At 40.8% G+C, this 26,749-nt stretch overlaps 1 protein-coding gene across 2 annotated transcripts in view; it reads right to left on the bottom strand.

Annotated features, from left to right (window-relative positions):
- grm7 (glutamate metabotropic receptor 7) overlaps positions 1-26,749 on the bottom strand; it is a 291,232-nt gene that overhangs the window by 19,741 nt on the left and 244,742 nt on the right. For both annotated transcript variants that reach the window (XM_030051920.1, XM_030051922.1), the window contains exon 8: positions 20,622-21,557. In XM_030051920.1, coding sequence (XP_029907780.1) covers positions 20,622-21,557 — 936 coding nt within the window. The remainder of the gene's footprint in view (positions 1-20,621; positions 21,558-26,749) is intronic.

Here is a 26,749-nt window from a genome sequence, read left to right on the forward strand (position 1 = left end):
GTTGTTTCTGTTGGATCTCCGCACTAATTAGCAAGCTTATTTGCTGTCTTATGAAAATGTGACTTTATTGCTCGTGTCAAGTAAAGGTCAGTGGAACTCAAGGGGACTGGAGGCGTGAGCGGTGGAAACTACTGGTTGTAATTCCTACTGGCCACCTATAGAGGTCGATCATGGTCATAAATTGCCTTAATGCCCCTTTAGTATCCATTTAAAATAGGTTTTTAAAGTGGGAGAGGATGTGATAAGAATGAGAGAGGAGCAGGAGAGCAGTAAGCAAAGGAGAGCAGTAGGAGTTTGAATGTAAAGATTGTGGAAGAGAGGTCAGGGGTGAGCAAGAGAGGGAAGGGTGGAGAAAGGGTGAGAGCACGGGAAAAGAGTGGGAGAGTATAGGGACTGAATTAAGAGAGAGAAATAGACCCAATCCCATGGCTGGACGGTGAGAGATCGCTAAAAATGCTGAAAGAGAAGGGAGGGGAGGGTTGAGAATGAGGAATAAGTTGACCAGAGGGAGAGGTGGGAGAGCAACAGCAGAGAGATGCCAAGAGAGAAAGACGAGCAAGGAAAGAGAAGGTGAGAGGATACAAAGGCTGCGAGAGAGACTAGACAGCAAGGATGGATGTAAACAACGGTTGGCCGAGGCGAGTGAGAGAGTCTGAGGGAGAAGTGAATGGAAGAGTGGCGAGGAAAGGTTAAGTGGGTTATCTATTCATCACAGTCCACAGCAGGGGAGCATTTGATCCAAAGGCTATGCAGTTAGCCAGCGAACATTTAAAATAATCATCAGCGTAACATGAGTTTTCTCCAAATTATGAAAATGTCATTATCCAAAGCAGTAAAAAATTACAAAAAATTAGCTTTCTAACTAATGATGCTGCTTCTTGACATTTACCTCCAGGGTGTGACACATTCTGAACTTGATGAGAAAAAGTTAACTACATAATAGTCTTAAGCAGCCATCCATCCATCCGCCCACCTTCCAACCAACTGAATTCACTGGTTTGCCTCTGTCAAAACAGCCTGCCTCTTTCTACCTTGTGAAATCAATATTTTCAGTGTAACAGCTCATTTTCTGCTATATGTTGTAATTAATGACTGTCCAATTATGAGATAATTATGTAAATGAATGAGCTAATGCAGTTTTTGTTTCAGTTGCTTTGGGAAGCAGAAAAATATGGCACTTTGTGTTGAAATAGAGAGTGCTCAGCATCCAGAGGTTTTATAAGGTTTCCCAAAATGGTTTCTTTCTCCAGTAAAGCCTTTAAAAAAAGTCTAGCCTGGTCATTGACAGCTATATTCAAATTAAAGACAATCTAAGGAGCAGTCACTGTGCAGGAGGTCTGCTGGTAAAAACTGCTTTAACAAAGTACTGTAAATGTGAATCTATAATATGTGGCGGACACTTTAATTCACAGGTCTCTGCATGACTGTGAATTCATCTCCTGCCATAGGTGGCCAAAGTAAATATCAAACGTCTAACACCTACAGTCTTAGTGCTATGATCTATCCATGGTCATATACAGGACCACAAAAATCTCATGTGTCCTGTGAATTCCATTTGTGGTATTTTATGTTTTCAGCCCTAAAACACATTTAATGCGCACAACATACCACAGTTGCATAATATTTGCCGGAATTAGGCGATGCATCCTCCACATGGGTCAGGACAAATCAGACAGCGTCAGGGTTAAGATTGATCAAACATCAATCACAACTGACAATCAAAACTAAATTGAGTGTCATTTTAGGACCTTTGCTAACAAAATCGCTTTATACCATTTACGGTTTTTGAACTTTGAAACATTATACCACACAGTATTTCGGCATTCAAGCAGTAATCTGCCACATTACCATATAAATAACTGCCAGTTTTGCTACTCTGAATTATCGATTGATATGACACAATAGCAATTCAGCCTACACCCAAGGCATGAAAGCTTTTACATTCATCGTTCTAAACATGCCATGTTTTGCCAAGTGATTTCCTGGAAATGCAGTGCAAAATTACCATAGAAATGACACTTATATGATGTTCACAAAATCCTCCCAAAAATCTGATTTTGTGGACAGCCACATTAAACCTTCCAAATGATATTTAAATCCAGGCCAAATTTCTGGTCCCTTGTGTGGTGCAAGCTTTCAATGTACGCCGCTTAGACATCAGCCTGTCGAGTTCCAAAGACTGATAGGTCATGGGGAAGAGGCAAACTGGATGAACCTTTGCTACTTTGCATTTAATGCGTACAAAACTGCTTTGCATAGGAGAAATATACGGCATAATGCAACAGCATGGGCACCACTCACATTGGACACCCCGCTGTGTGTCAAAGTAGATGAGATTTTTATAGCGCAAGAGCAGCATTCAAACGTTGGCTGAGCACCAGTGAGAGGGTGGAAGAGAGGGTGTGGGGAAGTGTGAGGCGGGCGAATGCAGTGATACTGGCTCTTGGTCTGACGTGAGAAGATTATTTCTGATGTAATAGAGGTACGGGATGAAAACATAAAGGAAGGGTGGGAGTGAGAGGGACTGCAGAGATTTGATGTCTCAAGAAAGTCAGACAGACAAAGAGACAGAGGAGAAAGAGAGAGAGAGAGAGAGAGATGTAGCCTTTTTTCCACTGAGGTGTCAGTATGCAAATTGGCAGCCAGTCAAAAGTGAAGTTCGAAAGCTGTCAATCCTTAGCTGCAAAACGAGAAGGACCCTTCCACACCATCCTGTATCTCTTCAAATGCAGAATTGAGAAGGAGAACTTTCCTCAGTGTCTTCTGTTGTCTGTGCTGCATACATTTTTCTCATTGCTTCAGTTTCAATTAGAAAATAAGAAGCAAACAAATTATAAAGAGGAATGCACTTTATGCTACTATGATTGCATACATTTTTAGCCACAGTGAAAATCATAATCCTAACTGACAGTTTTAGTTCCCATAGAGCTGAGATATTTTAAGACTCCAACATTGTTTTGTTTTGTTTTTTTTTTTCTTGATGTGAAATGTCACATTCATCCGGATCCTTTGCAACTTTAAAGTGAAGAGATGAATTTACGTTACAGAGAAAAGCTCTCTGAATTTTCTTCACATAATTAAAAAATGCGGGCTTGTTACTTAAAACGCATTGCTCACTTGAACAAGTTGGGTCGAAATACTGTTTGTGTTTGTTTGCCATGTAATTTCATGTTTTGATTGCCAGTGATGTGTGCATAACCCTGTGGCTGGGTCGCCGGTACCCAGCAGCTGGGTGAGATTTCTGTGCCACGCCGGCGTCACACTCTGGAGGCAAGTCCTCAGCTGAAGGCAATTACAAGCTGTTCACTTATGAAAATCTTACAAGGAGGGGTAATTGTTGGCAAATTAATGTAAAAGTTAAAGCTTTCACATAGCTGGCAGCTGTATGTAACTGCATGTGGGAGTGAGACTTATGAATCAATTTCAGTGTCTTCAGTGCTGTGGCATTTTGTCACTTAGCTTCTAATGGTAACATTAGCTCATTTTTTTTTTTTTTTTTTTTTTTAATTATTGCTATATTGTTAACAATGAAGCTAATTCTGTCAAGCACAGGTCTGGAAGCTGCACAGATTTAATTTTACTAATGTGAACACACAGATATGATGGGAAATTGCGGTAAAACAATATAAAGTCTTAATTAATTTTAATTAGTAGTAACTGCAATGAGATTGAAAACAAACACAAACAAACAAACCGAAAAAACAGACATGTTGCAGAAGCAGTTAAGCCAATGATAAACCCAACTTCTGAACTGACATAGACTATTTACAGTAATTCTAGCTGGCCAGTCATAACTGGTGTGTAAGTGAGGTTTAGTCTGCTGATTCTGAAGGGTTTGAATGATGTATGAAAACACTTGAGCTGTGCTTGACTGTCAACTTCTCAAGTTAACAAGCTCTGCAGACTAAACTCTACACTTGATGTCTCTTCTACATCCTCAAAGATGAAAAAAAAAAAAAGAATCTCTTGTGAAAGTGCGGCACTGCCAAACCGCACACACACACACACACACACATAAGATGTGGTACACTTTTATACTTTTTACAAGTTCAAGAGTGCCCCTGCTTTACCTTTGCAGTTGCAGTTGTTTTCTGTTAACTGCTTTGTGACTGCAGCGTGATGAGCATGTACTCTGAGGGTCTCTGTTAAACAACATTAAATATAATTCAACTATAAATAAAGAAATGCACATTATTTTGTGAAACTGGCCAGCTGGTCAAATGATCTTGTTAATTATTCTCCTCAGCGCTGTCTGTCCCATCTGTAGGTACATAAATACATATGCATACATGGCTAAGCTTTGTTTAAAATTTTAAATTCCACTAGAGATCCCAAGGTTTCCAAAGATACCAAATAGGTCCTGCTGAATTACAGGAACATGTAATGCATAAAACATCTGCAACCATAAAACAATGGCACCTTGGCTTTGAATATTTTACTCAATATCAGCATGATGCAGGTTCAGTGAAAGGTTACAACTAGATACAAAATATATTTGTGAAAGTTGAGGGAAAATCAGAGTTCCACAGGTTAAGTGATAAGTAAAATCATATGTGGGCCCTTAAAAACCTTATCTTGTGTAGGCCTAAGTGTGACAGTTTTGTGTAGGCAATAACTAAACCTTACTCAACATACGACAGGGAAATAACATATTCTTGACACAGTGAGTACGTTTACCTGCACACCATATTCCTGTATTATTTGGAATATTCGCAATATTCCGGTTGTGCACGTGTCATGTAAACACGCACCGAATCTGGGAGAAAATTGGAGAAAATTCCGAAAAAGACCCCTGGCATATGCCTGTTCCAACCAGAATATTGAGGCATGTAAACACCTCAGTCGGAAAATGGCCCAAACCGGAATATTCAGTCACGACTGTGCATGCTCGATTCTGGGGTGTCTTTGTTGCTATGGTTACTGCAAGCGGGGAAAACGACATGGCGCACACTACAGCATGGCGAAAAGCAGCAAGAGCCAGGAGACTGCAGTCTGCCTTCAGCTAATGAAAGACTTAAATATCACGGAGGATATCGATGGGAGAAAACATAGAAATAGCGACAGAAGAAGAAGACGACTTCTTCTTCTGTATTTCCGGCAGACCAGATGCCTATACGCATACTGCTGCCCCCCGCGGCTGAGTGTCGCATTACATAAGAGAGTGGAATACGCCGAAACACGGGAATATGCCAAGTAACATGTAAACGGAATATTCCAGTTGCCGCAGCGCATATAAACATCTCATTCAGGAAATTACCTTAACCAGAATATTGACCCGAACTGGAATATGGTGTGCATGTAAACGTAGTCACTGTTAGAGAAAGTAAAGGTAATGGGCGATGGGAGGCCATTTATAGCAAAAAATGATCTTGCAGCAGATGAACACATGGTTGCCCATCTGTAGTTGTTCCATTAACAACCTTTAATGACTCAAAGGTCAGCCTTCCTTTAGGTAACAATAGTCACTGCAGTTTACACTAGCGGTTGGTGAAAAATTAGCCTGGATCACTGGAGCAAATTATCTCCTGGGGATGATGGGTGATTTTGTTTGTGATGTTCACATCATGTAGCAAAACACAAGCAGGCAAAATCCCCTGAGACATAAAATATTCTCTTGTCCCAGCAACAGAACGATCTATCAGGCAACACTCTAGCAACACAAGAATATTCGTTGATTCTGGTCCTTGCTTATAATGTTGATGAACCACGAATTTAGGCTGACATTCTTCTGTTGCACCCATTGAAAGTCGTCCTGGATAAGAGCATCAGTAAAATGTTCAAAATGTAAATGTATGCCTAAGTGTAAGGGGGGGCGCTTTACATTATTTTCAGCTAACACAGGAGATGCCAGCCCCTTCAACCTCTGTCAAATCACCTCCTGCTGTAACACACAAATTAACACAAGCAGGGGTCCGCTGATATCAAATCGATCTGCTATCCAGCACCGTGTAATCTGGTTAAACGCAGCCCATCAACATCTTCCCCCTGACGTTCCCTAACTGAGCTATATTGATTATATGCCATTGGTGTGTGTGTGTGTGTGTGTGTGTGTGTGTGTGTGTGTGTGAAGCTAGACACCCTGGGTAGCTCCACCTCCTCTGCCAGTTAAGAACACCTTTGGAGGTGCTTTTTCCTCTGGGTTCCCTACACCAGCACTTAGAGCAGATAATAACTTCCATTTAATGGGAACACACACACATTCACACACACACACACACACACACACACGCACACATGCACATACATACACACACACATATACAAAGTTATGTAGACACACAGATACACACACAGACTCAAAAGGTCGTGCACATCTACTTACACACATACACACACACACAGACATTCACCTGCACATTTGAAGACGTTTGCATGTAAACATGTGCACAAGCAAGCACAGTATGCATGAACACATATGCAAACACATGCACATACGCAGACATATATGATCATATACAAACAGACAGACACAAGACACATACACACACAGGCTACTGCACACGCACAAAGGCAAACTGGCACACACACACACACACACACACACCCTACTGTCCCCATCTATATTTGACCATGTCATTAATCACGCTGCTGCTTGTACTCCCATGATGCTCTGTCGGGCTGCTTTGTGTGTATATGCGTGTGTGTGTGTGTGTGTGTGTGTGTGTGTGTGTGTGTGTGTGTAATAAGGGAGCAGATACGGCTGATCGTGGAGGCAGTGGGAGGAGAGGAGGAGGAGATTTAAAGACCCAACCTGCAATTTTACCTGTCCATCCCCACCAACTGCAGCTGAGGGATGAGTGGGGGGGGGGCTCTTAAAAGGGGTTGAACAAGTCAGCTGTGAGCGCTCGCCTGCAGGAAATAATATACATCTCTCTCTTGTTTACCCATGCATGGCTGACAGAGCGCACTTAGTTTTGTCCAGCCGCATCCTACCTACTTCATCCTCATTCACTTCATCTGGGGGCAGCACTACAAAACCTTTCACGTCCCGACCTGATTTTCAAAACGCAGTGAATCACCCACGTAATGACCGATTTCACAGATTGTTTTTGTCTCTCAGCTGAAAATATGCTCACACTACAAAGTCAAGGTGTTGCACACTTACTATTACCTGTCGTCCGCAATGTGACACCATTTGATAACAATGGAGACGAATGGCTCCATTGGCTCCAATGGCTCCATGGAGATGAAACTCGCTCTGCCTCAGCTTGCTGTGAAGCTCGGCTCTCATTGGCTGTTGGAGGTCTCGTCAATTAATCTGGATTATCATTCGCAGATCACACGACTTGCTCGCAGAAATCAAGCAAAAATGATCAGGGCGTCACAGGTCGGTGTGTGAGTTGATCGGGGCGGTTAGGACTGAATGTGTAAACCCATCATGCTATAGAGTAATCTCTGGTTGTCAGGAATGGGCCTATTTGGTGTGAATCATTCCTGTAAGGTCCCTCACAACTTAGCCATGAGTTCCACTGCAGCGCATACGTCAAAGTCAAGGCCTACGGGCCACATGAGACAACTTTTGTTCTTTTATTAATACCAGCCCTGTTCCATAACACCCACAATACTGACACTACAAACCCCAACATGCACTGCAACGTCCAGTGCTATTAACAACACAACACACCCCTCCTTCTCCTCCTCACAAGCTCATCAGCAGCCCAGATCACTTCAAGACAGTGGATAACAGGTGTTTTCAAGACAGATGGGATGTTGAGTACCTGTTTGTTTGCAATAAGGATAAATATGTCTGTCTCATATGTTGAGCTGATGTTGCTGTAACGAAAGAATATGACCTTAAGAGACATTATGAGAAAGGTATTGTTATATATTATGTTTTTGTTATGTTTTGCATTTGTTTTTTTGCAATCACAAGGCTACCAGCTTATATTTTGATGTTTGACTTTTGCCATATTTTGAGCAAATTACTGGTTTAACATGAAAAAAAAAAAATTAAATTCTAGTAGGATTTGCATGCTGGTGATGTGTAAACATATGGAGGACTGTAGATCTCTTCAGTAAAATATCAGTTATTTGGTGATTTTCGATCCCACGTAATGAAGCTATTTGTCGTTCTAAAGGATTCAGAGTGGGCTTGCACATAACAAATGCCAGAAAAAAGGAATGATGCAGTGGACTCCTTTCATGTCATCTCCCACGTATTTTGATCAAAAGAATGACCACTTTGGGTCAAAAGCATTCAGTAAATATAGGACCTTTTTGACATCCCTGCACTGCAATAATTAGAGTCCAAAATGCTATGAATCATTCATTCAATTATTCATTCATTCGCAATTTTTTTTTCCTCCACTTATTCAAATTTGTGGCGACAAGGGGCTGAGAAACACTTTGGACAGGTCATCAGTGCAGCACATGGTTTATTTCATCAGTTTAGGGGGAAAAAAATGACTCCTTGAAATTCCTGTTTGTATACTCCAAAAAAGCAGATGATTCTATCTCACCAGTCAGGACCAATCAGCAATGTTTAAACCAAAAATAACATTGATAGGCTATCTGTAAAAAAAAAAAAAAAAACAGCATTTATCCCCACAGGTATGTTTGAGGTAATTTATGTTTGAGGTAATTTAGAAAAAGATATTAATCATACATTAAATGCGACTCAGCGCTAGATACTACGGACAGCTACAGAGGCTCCACCACACCAAGCTTCTAGGTGTCAGTATTGTTTTCCGATAGCAGAGTCAAAATGGCAATTTTATAGGAAAATTGCTTATTGGACCTTCAGCTTTTGTAAGAGAAGCCGGTTCAACTAATCCACTAACTCCACTAATCAAAATTCAGCAGTCCAAAATTCACAGCCAAAGAAAATTCTGTTCAATTCTGTTCTAATTTGCTGCTTAGTCGAAGCTACCAGAGCTTGCTGTGTGAGCTGACATGCCGCTCATTTGCCTTTTTGTATTAGTGTGTGGGTGTGCATCAGTGAGCCAGCGACAGGGACAAGACAAGAGATAAGCTGTTTCAAGTAGACATCATAACCTGGCTAATGTGAAACCAGAGTCAGTGTTGTCATTGTATATGTTGCCTGCATCTGTTATGTTTTTTTTTTGTTTTGTTTTGTTTTGTTTGTTTTTCTGAGGTGGGTCTTTGCCTGGAAATGTGCCCACTGATTTGAAGAGCTCATTTATTTGTTGATCACAGGCTACTGTTTCATGAAAGCCTATACATGCATCTGTTGATGGGGGCTGATGGGGGCTCATTAGCATATTTTTTTTTTTTTTTTTTTTTTGATAGCCTGTCCATTCTCCTTTTTGTTGGTACTGACTTTAGGCTATAAATTACCTTATCTGGTCTCGCCCATACTGACAGCAGCTATTTCAGAAAAGCTTGCCTCCTACTCCCATGCAGTGCATCTGGTTCATAAAAATTTACAGGCAATCTAAATTCAACCAACTTGAAAATCATCTTAAAAACACTAGGCTACTTTTAACTCTCACTATAATGAGTGACAAATGCATTGTTGTTCTACACGGAGGCCTCTTGCACACTGAGTCAAACAACCAACCAATTAACAAATTTATGAATAAATCTCGCCTTAATTAGCTGTGCTGCTCGCTTTTACATTATCGTTAATATGGCTGAAAAAATAGTCTGGCTGCTAAAGAGTTTAAATAACAGGGAAAACCCTGGGAACAGAATGGAACAGTAAACTATTCCAGATTGTGCCTTCAAAGATGAATAACTCTGTGATTTATGTGAGGCTGTTGCACAGCTGGGCCCTAACCAAGAGGTCATGTTCTTTACCTTGGCAATAATATAATATATTGTACAACCTCAGACCACAGGCAGCTGCTGCACCCCTTCGTACATGAATTTGTGTGTGTGTGTGTGTGTGTGTGTGTACGTGCATGTGTGTGTGTACGTGTATGTGTGAGTGGTCTGTTTTTAAAATCTTGTGTAGTACAAACGCACTGACAAGAGAAGAAAACAGAAAATCATATGTGTGCACCTGGAAAGACAAGTGTATGTGAGTGTGCTATTGTCTTCTTGATTGATTGACTAATTGAACTGATTGGTTGATTTATATCTGTGCCATGCATGCAAGGAGCTCAGCCTAGATGCATCCATCACAAATAAAGCGCAAATATGTGTGTTTAACATATTCCAAAATCCACACAGATTACGCCGCTGTTTTGCCAGCTTTAACAGATGGATTATGCCATGTAGAAGCCACCTTCTTTGAAACATATTCTAAATCTCTCATGCTTGTTTGTTTGTGTGTGAGGGTGTGTGTGTGTGTGTGTGTGTGTGTGTGTGTGTGTCAAACAGGTCAGCAGAGTGACACAGGAGCAGTCTTGACAACTGAGAGCCAAGGTAAAACCTAATAAGAGACCTAGCTTCACTGAATGCTACTGGAGGCCAGCGAGGAGAGGAAGAGCGAGGGGCGGAGGAAGACAAGAGGAGAAGATGGTGAAGCATGGGAGCGGAGGAAAAGAGCGCAAAATAAAGAGCCAGAGAGGAAACGAGAAAGGAAGAGAGAGAAGACAGAAGGGGCAAGGTGACGAGCGAGGAAAGAGGAGGCGAGGAGAGGCAGGTTGAAAACACAAGCATTAATGGGTGCCATAAAATGCACGGTGCATGAAGAAATGATATTAGCATTGCAAATATTGTCCTCCCCTCTGCCCTCGCTCCCCCACCGAGTCCCCCACCCCCGTTCTCTCCCAGTCTCCCCCAGCTCAGCATGCATGCCTCTCCAAACTCCCCACCTCCCTCTCCACCTCTTTTTCAACATAGATACATATTTAAATCATGTTGGACAGTTGGAGTTTAAGCCTTAATGACAAGAACAAGGCTTTGCAATCTGACCTTGGCATTTTGCATAAGGAGACGTATGAATCTCCTGGGGATGAAGGACTCTGTCGGAGAAGGAAAATGCTTTCCTTCAATGATTCATTGATGCAGCGCTCGCATGCCACAGCGGAGTCCTTACCTTATGTCTCTATACATACCGCGCCTTGATGCCACACTGACAACAGCGTTTTTCTATTGAATCTGAAAGTAGGGTGATATTTTATGACTTTATTACTGGAATTTCAAATTTCCCCTAGAAATGTATTTATTTCATGATGGAGACACTAAGTCACAGAAACAGACCATTTATGCCAATAAAATACTTACATTGGCCAGCAGCTTCTTAGAGGAAATAATACAAACACTACACTTGGCATTTCTGGGGACATTTTTTTTGTTTGGTGGTGTTTTTTTTTTTTTTTTTTTTTTTTTATTACTGAATAAAACTGGCCAAATGTAGATGACATGACATTATGTGGAGATATTTATTGTGCAACAATGCAGTTTGAAAGGGGAAAAAATGTCAGCTATGTAAAATATCAACAGGAAATGTCAGGATTTGGTGTCAGTCACTCAAAATCAAAAATAAGGGCTTCTTTCTAGAGCTGCCAATTTGCGCTGACATTCAGCAATCGTCCAGGGAGACATTTTAAGGGTTCTGAAGATAAACAAAGGCGGGCGAGACCAACATTCCATCCTGGCATTGATTAAACCCCTGAAAACTCATCTCATTAATTACATATTAAGATTTTTTTCCATGGAAAAAAAAAAAAAAATCCCTTCAGATCTTAAAATGGCTTAGATGTATCTCTACACCTTTGTAATCATTTAGTATGTGCAAATCTATGAATATGAAAATAATCCCCGCCTCTATTCAAATCTCCACCAACCACCCACAGGCACACTCTGCTGCTCGCATAGCTGCTCACCTTTGACTCTGTTCATCAAACCTTGACTGCATTATTAATAACCTAATAACATGAGTGCTAATATTAGATAAACCCTGGTTCTGATTGTCAGCCCCGACAAGTTAGCCTTGTTAGGATAAATACCCAGAAGCACAGTTAGGAAGAAACACCATGGATGTTTTCTTGAGATTGTACTTGGTCAACTACTGCTGAGTTAGCTAACAATGTAACATTACTTTTAGCAAATAATAATGTTGGAGATACCATGAAATATGCAAATAGATAGTAAGATACTGAGGTCACAGGCGTCAATCTGTATTTCTGTGAGTGCGATTGGGAAGCAGTATTTTGATGACCATAAGGGAAAATGCTCTATGATAAGCTGAACAATTTAAATGCATCCCTATAGTAGTTGATTTAGTAGTAGTTGATTGGTAGGAAACCAAAAACTAGTAGAAAAAAACTAGTAGAAAACGAGTAGAAACAGGCTGAGGGAAAGTGAGTACTCCGAAAAACTAAATTTCACTTCATTACCAAACTCAATAAACATCACAAACCAATGATATCTAAGTGTCCAAGAGTATATTCTTCCTCTAAAGCAACACAAGGCAGGTTTGATTACAGGTTTTATGGACTAACACTCCTGGAACTGGTTGAGTTAAATCATTCCCTCACCTCCATCATATCAGTGATGGACAATATTGACTGGCCAATATCCAATTTGTACAGTAAAGCCAATATTGTCAAAATTTATTGGGGAACTGATATATCGATACCATATGCTTACACAGTCCCTGCTCCACCACACACATCGACAAGTCTCTATTTGTGACTTCCTCTGTCTCACACACACACACACACACACACACACACACACACACACACACACACACGCCATACTCTCATTCACAGATGCAGTTATAAGCACACTTTCACTCACATGCACACACCCTAACAATCTATCCATTGTACATATGGCATAGGGGCCCCCTTATGGCCCTGAACCTAAAGCTAATTCTCACAGTGCCAAATCCTGAATGAGTCTGCCATTGCGTTCGTATCAGAGAACACACACAATATACCTCTGTTACATTTAGATAGAGCAAATCCCTTTTCAGGGTACAGTAAACAGCTTTTATCAATATGAGAATAGGACTGTGTTAAGCACACAGGGGCTAATCCCTAAACATTATTTGATATTACAATCCCTGCACGGTAAGCACAAAGATGTGGTTGTATTTGAGCGTGCGTGTATGTGTGTGTATAGGAGAGAGTGAGTGTGCATGCATGTGTATGTGTGCATTTTCATGTTTCAATAGACTCAAAAAAAAAATAATAATAAAAGAAAGAATAAAAGGTTTTTCTTTTTGGTTTTTTTTTCTTTCAAAAATGGAAGTTTATTTAAGGCTTAGAAGTTTGTTTGAGGCTTAGGAAAGTAGTGAAATAAAACATGGAAAATTTATGAGCAACTTATCTATGATGAAATGTATGCAGGCACACAGACTTTATGTACTCTGATTAAAATTTAACAGATATTACTGCAAGTGTGTATTTAATAATACATTTGTATAACACTCAATGTCAGTGCACCTTATCGTTCATAAACTCAGAGTATAGCACAAGATCTAGGCTTATCAGATCCTATGCATCAGTAAGTACAATCGACTATCAGCTCACAAAGCTCCCCAGAGCAGAAATACTAGTTAAGAGGAACAGGCCAGTGAGGTATTTCAAAAAGCTGGATTATTCAGCCAAGAAGATCTAAAAATTATCATGAAATAAAAGTACCTTCTCATGTGATCATCATAATGAGAGAAAATCTTTTAGCACGGCTGCAAGACACCTACATTTACATTTGAGGCTCTTACCCGGGATAATTTATTACGACTGCAAGAGTGGGATGACCCTCAGTTTCTAACACCAACCACAACCACTAGAAGCATTATACAAGGATTAGCGAAGCTTTGAGGCTCAAGGATCAAATAGTACTTTATAAAGTACTTCCTAATACTACTAGTGTATGTCGAGCGCTATATAAAAATTAGTGTCTTCCTCAAGGTTTCATCTCAATCGGTCACGCTAGAACACCTCCAAAGTGAGGCACTGGGGCGACATCCTTGCCAGGTGCCTGAACTACCTCAGCTGCTTCCTCTCGGTGTGGAGGAGCAGTGACTGGAAACCAAGGTCGTCTCGAATCACTGAACTTCTCAGCTTATCACGCAGAATGAGTCCAGCCAAGCTGCACAGAATCATCTGGTCCACTTGTATCATCTTGGGTCTTTCAGTCACTTCCCAAAGATTGTGCCCACGGGTAAGGGCCGGAACGATCATCCACCAGAAAATCGAGAGCTTTGCTTTGGCCTTCAACTCTCTCTTCACCATCACGGTTCAATATAATGCCTGTATTACTGTGGCTGTACTGTGGCCAAATGTGGTTTCCTGCTCTTTTTGGAAATAACATTTGTGGATGTTCGATTCATAGGGGGTTGTGGATGTTGCTAAGACTAGGGATACAACCAATACTGATTTACTGATCTGTGTGGACTACAAGCAAAAAATAGTAACGGAAAACACAAAAACTTCTAAATGCATATTTAAATACCTGGTTTTACATACTGCTCATATTTGAACATCTCATTGTTCCCACCCATGTTTAAACCAAATCTGCCCCAGCGGTGTCCAGTCGCTCTTTGCTACTCTCCAGTCGAGTACAGCAAAGAGACCAACTGGACTGAAGCCAACTGCAGCTCCTGCCCCCAGTCAGCACCCATGCAGGGTGCTGACCCCCCTGCATGATGAAGGGTCAGGGTCAGCTTCGAAGCCCACTGGGCAAAGTGCAAGGAGGGAGCAGATTTCAGCAATGTACACCTTGGTAACAGAAACAACATGTGCTGCATTGATTATTATTTGAATATTTTCCTCATGGAAAAGAACTCCTGTTGCTTTTAATTTGGTGAATCCTAAATGGTGACCTCATGCTGCAGTGGGTATAAATATGAATTTCAACCAAGAAAACCTTTAAAAATGTTGGATCAATCTCTCTTATCCACCTCAAATCAAACTCTTTAAATGATATTGGTAACTTTTACTTACAACGTCCAGTGCTAATATTAGTATCTAACTCCACTCTTCCACAACTGATGCAAAGTTGGAATTTATGTTGTATTTACTAGGTTGCACGTTGCTGTCTTTACTTTATTTAGTATCTAAAGTATGCTCAGCCTTTGGCTCACCTTTATTAAAATTCATACTTAAATTAAATGAATTTGATGGGCAGCATGCTCCTCCAATGTATATGTGTACATTTTTGTTCTCAAATGCAGTGTACATGTATATGCATCGTAAGCACACATGTGTCTGGACTGTGCCTTCTTCATTAGTGTCAGTTACCTCTGTCTCAGTGTTGCACTTGCATTGCGTGGGAGAATATCCATGCTGCCCTGCCCTTCCCTCTGTGTGTATTCGTGTTTGTTCTGCAAACTAGCTCCTTCAACACAGCGGCGGCCTGGTCCACATCCTCCTATCCTCGCTCACCCTCCCGCTCTCTCCCTCATGCCTTCATTGTATCACTCCACCCCTTCCTCGCCCCATATCTCTCATTCTTTTGCTCCTCGCTCCTTCTTTCCCTCCTTCATGCTTCCTTTGCTCTCTCCCTCTGTGTCCTGCTGTCTACCGGTGAGTGTGTCTGTGTGTGTACTGCTTGCACTTTGGTGCGTGTCAGTGTATGCGCATGTGGTTTTGTGTGCACCCATGCCTGAATGTGTTGTGCTTGTAGGTGTGTGTTTATGCTCCTGTGCATGCATATACTGTACATATATATCCGTGTGTCCTTTCCCTGGTGTCCCATGTGTGTGCTGTCCTGTGTCTGTTTGCATTTCTATTTGTGTGTGTGTGTGTGTGTGTGTCTGTGCACACAACAAGCGGCTGCTTCCCCTGCACTCATTTGTATTCCGCTCGTCGTGGGCCAGGTAGGTAATGACAAGCAGCAAAGGCCAGGATGTCACCGCTCCACTCAGTTGCGAGCTGCCTGCTGACGTCAAATGCTCAGACACACACACGCGCACACACACATCTACATGCACGACTGCACACACACAAACACAGGCTAGCAAATGAACAAACACACTCGCATGTCTTTGCACACACAAAAACATGCAGGTGTGTGTAGATATGCGCGCACACACTGACGCAAGCTTGTACACAATCATCTAGACAATTTTTGCCCCCTTCCTACAACTTCCCATCCGCTTCTCCCTCCGTCTCTCTCCCTTGCGCTCTATCTCTGTCTCTCTCTCCAGATGAGACCTTCATCCTAATGATGTCGCCTTCCATGTTTGATCATTCTCAGGCTCCAGCTACATACGGCTGAAGGCAATAGCCCTGGAGCCATTCAAATACATATATGGCTTATCCGCATCTCTCTCTCCTCTCTCTTTTTCTCTTTTGTTGTTTTGGCCTCCTCATCTCTCTCTCATTACTCTGTCTCTCTCATTCGCTCTCTCTCTTTCTACTTTTTCTCACTCTCAATCACCCCTTTCTGTCCTACCTCAGATCACAGTGTTCTTTCGCTCTTTTTCTCCCCTGTCGCCCAATTTACTACACTGCAGATCACTCCATATTTTCGTGCCTCTTCTTCTTCTCCTTCTTCTCTCTCTCTCTCTTCCCCACACTAATCTATCTCCTGAGTTTTTTTTTTTCCATCTCTGTCTCCCAAGATCTCTCATGAACCATTTTGATGTACCATTTTCAGTTGCAGTTCTTCTTTAATGAACTTTACCTGTCTTATTTATGTAATCTATGATTTAACATCATAGATAACAGTTTCCCCCCTCACATGGTAAAAGGTGTCCATCAACCAAAGAGACTTGTTGTTTTTTTTTCATGCCCACAAAAAGAGCTACGAAATGCTGAAAAAAACTAATTTTGATTTCCTTTGCAGCATAAAGTAATTGCAAAATGAATTCCAATATATCTTGGCATAAGACTTTTGCATCAAGACATTTCTGTATAAAAAGCACCTGAGAACTTGCTTTCTTCCCTTCTTTCACTTCTTTTTTTTTTCCTGGTGATTTAACGCCACAATTTTCATCATACTAATCTAAATGTTTTAAAGCTAAATTCCTCCTTATGGTTCTCAATGGATTATGTTTTATCACCTGTAAGAATTTAGCATAGCATTTGCATAATGAATTTGGTGGGTTCAAAATTGGCAGGCAACTACACCCAATACTTTCTGTTCTGTTAGAGGAAGCATCTTGCAAAACTCCATTTTAAAATCTGGCAATTTAATGATAGCTTATTTAAAAGGAGTAGAGCTTCACTTATGATCCTTTCATTTCACTGAAGCCACAGGAAAAATCTGCATAAACAACTCAGTCTGCAATTGTATTTAAACAAAAAACTTAGCTTTGTAGCCCCAGTACATGCTGTTCTCTCTATGCTATGCCAAGCTCCATGCAAAAATATTGCCTTGCCAGCTGGCAAAGGTACATAACAATTCATTCTTTTATGAATGATTATTGACTTAAATACATCTCATCAACCAAATGACACTTAATTTAAAATTAACAACAAGCAAACCAAAACAGTTCACTCTACTTAAACCATCTGTTAAAGTTCCTGTTTTATTAAAGTTAAGTCATGCTCAATGAATTGTGTGCCACTTTTCCAGTTGTTTTCATGAGTACACATTTTTGATTTTTGATTTTTGATTATGTGTATAATTTGCTGATAAATAAGGCAACCTTTGAGCAGGGTAAGAGTGGAGTCTGGCAAGATGTTTGCTCTGAGAGAATAAAAATACCATTGTAGCAGCCAGCCAGTGTTTAAGTAATGTGATGAATGTCTTATCATGAATGTTTAAAGTTGATAAAACATACCGCACTGGAATGAGAAACCATGAGAAACTTCACAAAACTGAGCTTTCCATTGTAGGAACTGTGATTTTTTTTTTTTTTTTTTTGCCAGAAACAAAGGGGGGAAAGACACCTTAAGATTTTGTATCCACCTCGTGTTTTTCTCTGGCAGAAAAGCGCTGGCGGGCTCTGAGATGAAGTGCTCCTCAGTTCTGTGCAGTGAGAGAAAAAGGTTCTGTATCTATGACAACAACACTGAAATATCAACATCACCACTCTTATGTCCGGCAGATCTGCTCCCACAAATGGGCTTTTTTTCTTTGTTATGATAGCGTCTGTCTGACATATCTTACAGCTCAGGATGAGCCAGCATGACTAGTTATTAGTCAGTTACAAAGTTACAAAGTTAACAATGTCACTTTGGAACAAGTTGGTCCCAGGGTCATGAAATGATTGGTTGCCTAAAAAGGAGCGACAGTGATGACACCAGCGCCTTCCTGAAAAGACTTTCAACTCGAAGCACTCAGAGCTGCAAAAAAAGGTTGGAGCGCTCTGAACAAGATGCCTGCATGCTGCCATATATGCTCACTCCTCATTGGGAATAACTGAAAGACAGACACTGACGCTCACAAAGAAACGCTCTATAGAGCTTTTAGAGCTTGTGCTCTGTAAGTCTTGTCTGATTGGTCACATGAGCAAGGTCTTGAAGGCTGCGCTTGCACCATATCCTCCACAACGACTGTAGAAAGAGATAATTGAGCCTGAAGTTGTAAAAATATATTCAAATGTCACGTGAACTATCTGGGCAGTTCAAGGTCATCTAAAACAGATAAAACAAAAGTGTGTAAAATGCTGATTCTCTGACATGTTTTATACGGCTCAAAAACACCCTGATGCATACCAAATGTGTACAGGACCTTGAAAACATGATCATGCTAATCTTGTTAACCCACCCGTCCCCATTAAATTGAATGTGTATGTATGAATGTGACGTGTTAGTCATGTATTTAGAGACATTAAACACTGAATAGATTTAAATTGTCCCCAAAGATCATCGGTGGGTTTGTACAACTTTTGTAAATCTTTTCTATGAATTCAGATTCAAAAAACAATTGTCCAAACATTTCTGTGTATAAATTCCAGCATGCAATTCTTAGGTGTTTTGCTACAAGATTAAATTCATACATTCCTGCTTCACTCCCTCTGCCCTGTACCGAGTGATTTTGCCTGCAGTCCAGCATTTCCCTTACTGTGCAGTGACAGGACTGGTATGCAGCTCACAGGTCAAGAGTTTATCAGCTGTTTCTGTGGCCTGAAGCAGTTTAGGTATACAAGTGCATCCCTCTTGACAGGACACCAGTCCATCACAGGGGTTTACCCCAATCCACGTCTTTAGCGCTGAGTGCCAAGCAGAGAGGCTTAGTCTTTAGACAGACTTTGCCAGGGATCAAACCCCAAACTTCACAGCTTGAAGGACAACACATACCTAGGTCACTGATGTGGTCTGGTGTGAAGAGTGCAGCCAAGTGCTTTCCTTGGGGAAGTGCCCAATCCTCTTAAGCTCTACCTCTGGCTACATATGAAGAGTCCTATTCCAAAAGTTCAATAACTGATAACTTTACTTAAGCATTGCATGGATATTCATTATTAGTTATTATGCAATATACATTGGTTTTATGTGTATTAACTGTCCACACCAGTTACAACCTCATAAATCTACATAAATGAAGAGGTCAGAGTTGGCATTAAGAAGAGTTCTAATGGAAGCTTGTCCTTCCACAACAGCCTCTGCTGTTCTGTAACTATCATTATCTAGTATTTATTATGGCTGAGTGGATTACAAAAAGTGACATTAATACACACCGACTGACAGACTGATGATTCCCCTCCAGACACATGATTCATCAGAGGCATAGATTACTGTATTAGAGTTTTTGTGAAGGATGCAAACCTTCACAAAAAGAATAAACAAGGAGTTAAATTGACCTCTGCTGAGGCAAACCAGAGCTTACAGAGTAATTATTTATCCCTGCAGTGTTTGATGGAGTCTTGCAAATAACTGCATTTCACATTTCACAGAGGCCTAAATGTGGAGTAGTTTTGAGGAAACTCTGATAAGAAGAAAAGGTCATGTAATTACTGTGACAACCTTTAAACTTTTCTCGTTAAGTTTCTTTCGACTTTGAACGTCTTCGCAGTGCAACAAAACTCAGAGCTCCAGCCTAAAAATGAACTAAATATGTCAAACTTCTTAGATCTTTTAAGACCTGTTGTAACCAGAAAACAACAGAGATAACAACACAACAACGCAAAGACAGCTTAACACCTGCGGATGGCAGCTGTTGTCCTTTTTTTTTTTTTTCTTTTAAATTCCGGCACTGTAATTGCTTCATCAGGACCGACTGGTTGATGAGAACAAACAAAGCCTGAGGACGTAACAAGCAAATAATGCAAAATGTGTTACTCCTTTAATGCAATATTTTAACGTCGGTGTAAGCTATTGCTGGATGAAATTTCATTTAGATTCTAACACTTAGAAAACAAGAACACCATAACCGCATTTGTACAGCTTTTATCTTCTTTTTTTCATTTGAAACAGAACTGCAGAATCTGGCTCATTGAGTTTCATATCAAAGCATTTTGCCTCTTTGCACGGCTGGGAATGAGATTATTTTGCAATCGCAGATCAGACTGGTCTCAAAGCCTTTAGGCTAATAGAATAGGAAACAACACTGATAGTCACCGATTATGAATGATGCAGTAATGCTGTACTTGTCACAGATTTTGTTGGACTCTGATTTGCTAGTGATTTGCAATTATGGCGTGACATGGGGCGTGCTTTATTCTGATTTATAAACACAGGAAAACAGGGATAAATCAGTGTTTTGTTAGTGGAAAAATAAAAAGGATAATGACTGTGGAGGGTGATTTTTCTTTAAATAGTGCAATATAAAACACATAAAAACATGGGACATAAGCATCTACTCATCCATGCATCTACCAACTGACCACCTTTACTGGCATCTACATCCATCCACCCATCAGCTCTTACCTTTTCTGCTGATTGTGCCGTACCAAAGAAGATGGGTATGAAGGCCAGCCATACAATGCAGGTGGTGTACATGGTGAACCCAATGGGCTTGGCCTCGTTAAAATTTTCTGGCACCCCACGGGTCTTTATAGCGTAAACAGTACATGTCACCATCAACAAGATACTATAACCCAACGAACAGATAATCTGAAGATCCGTGATGTCACATTTCAACACCCCTCGGGCCAGATTTGGGTTGATGGTCTTCTGCTCATCGTAGTCTATGATCGTGTTGGGCGGGTCCACCCCAAACCAAACAAACACCCCCAGGAGCTGGACCGAGATGAGGCTCGAGGTGATTGCCAGCTGTGAGGTGGGGCTGATCAGCCTGGGCGCCGTCACCGACTTCTTGCCCTGCTCAAAGATGCGATAGATTCGATTGGTTTTGGTGAGGAGAGCGGCGTAGCTGATACACATCCCAAGTCCAAGGAAAATCCTTCTGAAAGAGCACACGCCAACATCCGGCTTGGCAATCATCAGGAACGTGATGATGTAACACAGAAAGATCCCTGTGAGAAGGACGTAACTCAGCTCCCTCCCGGACGCTCTGACAATCGGCGTGTCATTGTACCGTATGAACGTGGCCATGACGAAAATTGTAGCGATGATCCCGAGCATGGCCAGGAAAACGGGGATCACGGCCCACGGCGAGTGCCATTCCAGTTTTATGATGGGTATGGGCTGGCAAGCTGTGCGGTTGGTGTTGGGTCTCATGTTGTAGGCGCAGAGCTTGCAGGTAAACTCATCAAACTGGTACTGGTAGCCGTCGCAGGGCTCGCAGTGCCAGCAACAGGGCATGCCTTTCACCACCTTTTTCCTCTCGCCGGTTTTACAGGGCAGGCTGCACACAGAGCTGGGAATCTCCTGCTCTCCTCTAGGCCACTGCATGTCCTCGATCTGCAGAGACAGCATGGGACACATGGAATGGTTAGATTCAGTAGCTCAATGGTAAATGTACAAATGTAGGGATATGAGCCGGTGATTAACATAAGGCAACATGCAGACAAAGGTAGGCCTAACAAAGCTGTGTTGTGTTCTTTCAAGGCGTTTACAAGAAAACCCCTAATTCAAGTATAATTCTTATCTGACAGAACTTCATCAGGTATTCCATGTCTTTATTCCAGAAAGATTAGTTCAAAAAGCTGGCATCCTTGCTAAGTCATAAAAAACCTGATTTTTAAATGACTTTCCAGCACATTAAATTAATGTTTTTATTGTGTGTAAATGTAAAAATAATAGGCTGTCAAGGGTATAAAAATTGTAGGCTGTATTACAGGGCCTCTGCTTGGCATTTTGGAATATATTACAGCTCTTCACTACTTCACCAAGGTGAAGGTAAAGAGAATACATTACGGAGCACCATCTTGTTAATGTAGAATATTTTTAAAATCTCATTTTTTTTTAACTTCAAGATGAAAAAGTTATGGGTTAGAGTAGGTGAAGGTGGAAAGAACAAATTAATTTGCATGTATTTTTTTTAAATAAATAAACTTAGATGTCCTCAATAAAGATGGGAGTGAATGGTCTGATTAGATGAGTGAAAAAAAGAATAAGACTAGCACAGCCACTTATTCTTAGAGAGAATCTAATCTAATCTAATCTAATCTAATCTAATCTAATCTAATCTAATCTAATCCCACATGCTTTGAATCTGGAAACATGATTTTGACACAGGGGAAAAGTCCACGCTTGGTTGCTCTTACACTGTCAGACGTGATCATTTTGTGATCACTGTATCCCAGGAATTATTTTGTGATGAAGGGGTATAATCTGCATTGTCTGCTTCTGTTTTAAAGTGATTAGTTACTAAGAAAGGTTGTGAACTTATCCATATCAGTATTTTAGCTGACCTGCTCTAATGTAAATCTCTGCTCTGACATCAAGCTATGAAAAGGCTTCATGGGCTTGAACATAGTTTACAGGCTTCCAAAGTATTAATGTGTTAATGTATTTTCCCCTAAACAGCATAATTGCACACTTATTTACTTTAATCAGAGCTTAAATGAAGCATCAAATGACTAATTTAGCATGTTATTAAACCAAATAAATAAATAAATAAAATAAATAAAAACTGGTACCTTGCCTTGTTTTACTCAACCTGTGCAGCCAATTACACTGACATACTTTGGGCATGGTAGTAGCCTAATGGAAATCCTTCCCTTTAGCGGCAAAATTTAATGAAAGGTACAATTTGACATGAGTGAAGCATGTGGGAACAGCTGGATGCATCTAGTTAGCTGAGTCACTTGGCAATGTTACCTGCTCTCTCCAGATTTCATTTAATGTGGAACAGGTGTTATTAGCAGCTTTATTATAGCCACGCACAGCCAACCAGTACGAAGGCTGCCCTCTCTTACAACTGCAGGCTCCCTTCCTCTGGTTGTAAATAGAACAGGTCATTTCTTATTGTCACTGAGGAAATTGGTATGTCTGCCTCCTCCACAAATAGATTTCTCTCTTCTTGACATCAATGTCTGATGTGTATTATCGATGTTTCTGATAGCTGATACATTTTCTGCAGTCAAACGCTATTGCACTGGAAATATCTCGATGTGATATCAGGTTGTTTATGTTTTGCCAGGCATCTATTTCTTATTGACAACAAGAAATATACACCATATCATAACGAAATGGGCTGAGAAACATCAAAAGCTGTTTTAACCATTTTTTTTTTTTTTTTTTTTTTTTTTTAGGTGGAATTGTTGTGCGTAGAAGTAAACACATACTTTGTAATAATAAGTTAAAAGTAAAATAAAACTAGTGGGGAAGTCAAGTTTATTTAAAGCCCAATATCACTGTTTTAGAGTCTCAAAGGTTACATCAGACAGGACGACTTATCCCTGACTTATTCCTCATATCGGGTAAGAAAAAACCTCTATTATGTCTTTTTGTCAGAATGTCATCAGGTTTTTCACATAAACTCTTGCTGTGCTAGCAGTGCAGAACTCTTTCTAAGATGCAAAGCTTTACCCTGAACCCTAAGAACAGGAAAAAAAAAAAACAAAAATCCTTTTCTCTCAAACACTCTAAAACTTCAAATTAAAACCCCACTGTTAAGTAATGACACTGTGGGACACTGACTCAGTGTAAACAGTTTCTCAGTTCAGTCCTGGATTAATTGTCAGAATCTTATCTTTTAGCATGTAGCGCTGGTGTTGAACAAGAGATTCCTTCGTCTCTGTATTGTTACTCAAGCAAAAGGTCTCATTGATTTGACAGTTTGACCGCCACTAATGAGTAATGAATACCCTATTAGGGGAAACATCAATATGGATGAATTCCAGCTGGATCATAACAGTGCTCTCAGCAGTTATCTACAATTACAACTCAATATTATTGCCAAGTGGCTTATTAAGTAGGAGGGATGCCCTGCAAATGGAGAGCCCTGGGTTCAAGACCCCAGGGTGACAAGCATCTGCAGTGCTGAAGTGCCTTTGATTCTACAGGCATCAGGGGCAGGGGTGTAATAGACCGGGGGGGATATGTCCCCCTCACTTCTGGAACCTGTCCCTTCTGTCCCCTGCTCTTTATTTCACCTGTAAATTGTTATGGTTAATCCAGTCACTAAATAGTTAATCCCTACTGCATTTGTTTGTTTTTTTTTTCATTAGACTGTGTTAAGATGCCTGTCACTTTAAACCACTGAATGGTGAGCAAATTGACATGATGTCTTTCAAAAACATACGGAACAGATGACAAGCAAATTAGCAAAAAGTGACCCAAAAACTAATGAGAAATTGTTGAAAAAAAGCAAAAAAAAATATTACTGGAAAATTACAAGAACTTTATTTATGATTATTGTAAATATCCAGTATATTTCATATTAACTTAGATACAGATATAAGGATAAATTACCACAAACTGACCCTAAAAATAAATAAATAAATTTATTTATTAATTTTAAAAAATGACAGAACATGAAAAACAAAAAGAAATAGTTAATTTTGTTGTTAATTTTGTTAGGAGGGTGAAATTAAACCTTTCAAAAAAGCTCCTGTATCACAAAGGTTTTGTATGCACACACAATAAAATTGACAGTAGCCTTCTGACTTATTTTTACATTTAAGATTTTTTTTTTAAGTCTTTAAAAAAGTCTTTCTGCATTCCACCCCCTTGTTCAGGGGTACCAGTTTGCTAATGACCCTGACCGCTCATCTACCTGTGGAGGGGGACAAGTGGAAAGAGCCTTTTCTTGTAGGAAATGGCGCACTGCTGTCATGTTCCACTTGGAAAAGGCAGCAATAGGAGAGTGAGAAGTGAATATTTCATTTTCAATATGCTATCATGTGAAAGGGGTAGCAGAAAGGAGCTGTACTGTCAAAGAAAAGATCCTGTGAATCTCCTTGCTCACATCTTAGGTCTTAAACCAGTTCTGGATACTGATGGTGGCTGAATACCTCATTATTGTTTGTCGATCTTTCTTTCCTTTGGAAGTTCCCTGGCCTCTGTTTTAAGGTTTTGAGAGAAGGGATTTTGAAAGCTTGGACGACCCAGAACTGATCAATACACAGTGTTAAGAACAACCTCAAATGGATTATCTATGAAAGAGCAATCCTTAGTCAGGTCTTGGTCTCAGAGGCCAGTGGCAATACTTGAGGAACCAGTTAAAGATTGATCACCTCCCAATATCATCCAGACTCTCTCCGGCCTGCCTGTGTACCACCATGAAAGCCAAGCTGATAACCTGGAATAGTTGGGGATAAAAAGCTGCATCAAACCAACAGCCTGAGTCAGCCGAAGGCTTGTGTTTGGCCACGGTGAGCTTTGAGAACCACAACAAAAAGGCAAACTCTACACAACCCTCTAATCTCCCTCCCTCCCAAAGGCGCTAGGCCAACACTGGAGAGAGAGGAAAAGAAATAAGACAGTCTTTATTTCTTTTTTCTGTTTCTTCTTCCCACATATTTTTTTGCATATCTCACCCCCTCTGCCACCACTCTCTCTTTCTGCATTTTTTTCTCTCGTTTTTGCTTTCTACTACGGGGTTCCGCTCACATTCAACATCCCTGTCTTCCACCCATCCATCCTTCCCTCGTACATTTTGTCCACTACCAACACTCAAGCTAAGCGTTTCACTGTGTGCCAAGCACTGGGACCCATGGGCCATCAAAATTACATGACCGGCTGACACAAATCCCCGCTGCTCCTCCTCAGAAATATCTCGCATGCAGGTGAACACGTCACCCTGTTTAACATAAGAAATATATTCAAAACTGGCGCGTCATGTAAGACACAAGCTTTCCTCTACAGCGGCAGAGTTGTGCCTGCTTATAAAATGACTCGCAGCTTCACAAATCCAAAAGGAATTCAGACTGGGGATATAAATGGGATTCAAAGTGCCTGGAGCGACGGTGGGTCGGTCATTTAAATGGAAACACCATCCGTCTAGCCTTCGTAGCGATCGGGAGGGCTGCCAGCCTCTGCAGCCCGTTCAATTATTCACTCAGGTCTTTGAAGAGGTGTCACAGCTGGTAGAGATATCTGGACAAGAGGTCTCTCTGGTCTTAAATCTATGACTGTGATCCCATACAAAAGTCCACATGTTCCCATTTTTCAGGCGCCTCCAGCTGAAGAGCAGCCCAATGATTCAGTCACAGTGTCCTGAACTCCGACTGCTCCTACAACCTGACACACTTTGTGAGAGATTAAATAAAATGCGCACCAGTGTCTGCTGTGCCACAGACTTCAACTCACAGGAGAAAAATGAGACTTCCATGGTTCATAAGACTACAAATAAGACCCACATTGCAAAAAAACTGATCAGCCCTCTAATATCAAGAAAATCATTCTTGAGTCACTAAAATTCCGGAAAAAAAGTTGACTGGAATCGGAAACAAGAGGGTTTATCCGATGTTTTACTTTGAAGAAAAAAAAAGACTGTCCAGAGTTAAACACCATTGCACCAGCAAAGAGGAGTGCTAACTTGAACTTGAACACCACTTCAACAATTGAGGAAATAATGGCGATATCCAGATAAATCTTAATAATAACCCCAATCTTTGAGCATGCTTTACTAGCTTGAGAACTGCTTTCCACTGCATCTGTGTGTTGCTCGGCAACCATTCTGCTAAATGTTGCTGGAGAACTCT

The sequence above is a fragment of the Myripristis murdjan genome, chromosome 5 (genome assembly GCF_902150065.1).
Source record: "Myripristis murdjan chromosome 5, fMyrMur1.1, whole genome shotgun sequence".
Lineage (NCBI taxonomy): Eukaryota > Metazoa > Chordata > Actinopteri > Holocentriformes > Holocentridae > Myripristis > Myripristis murdjan.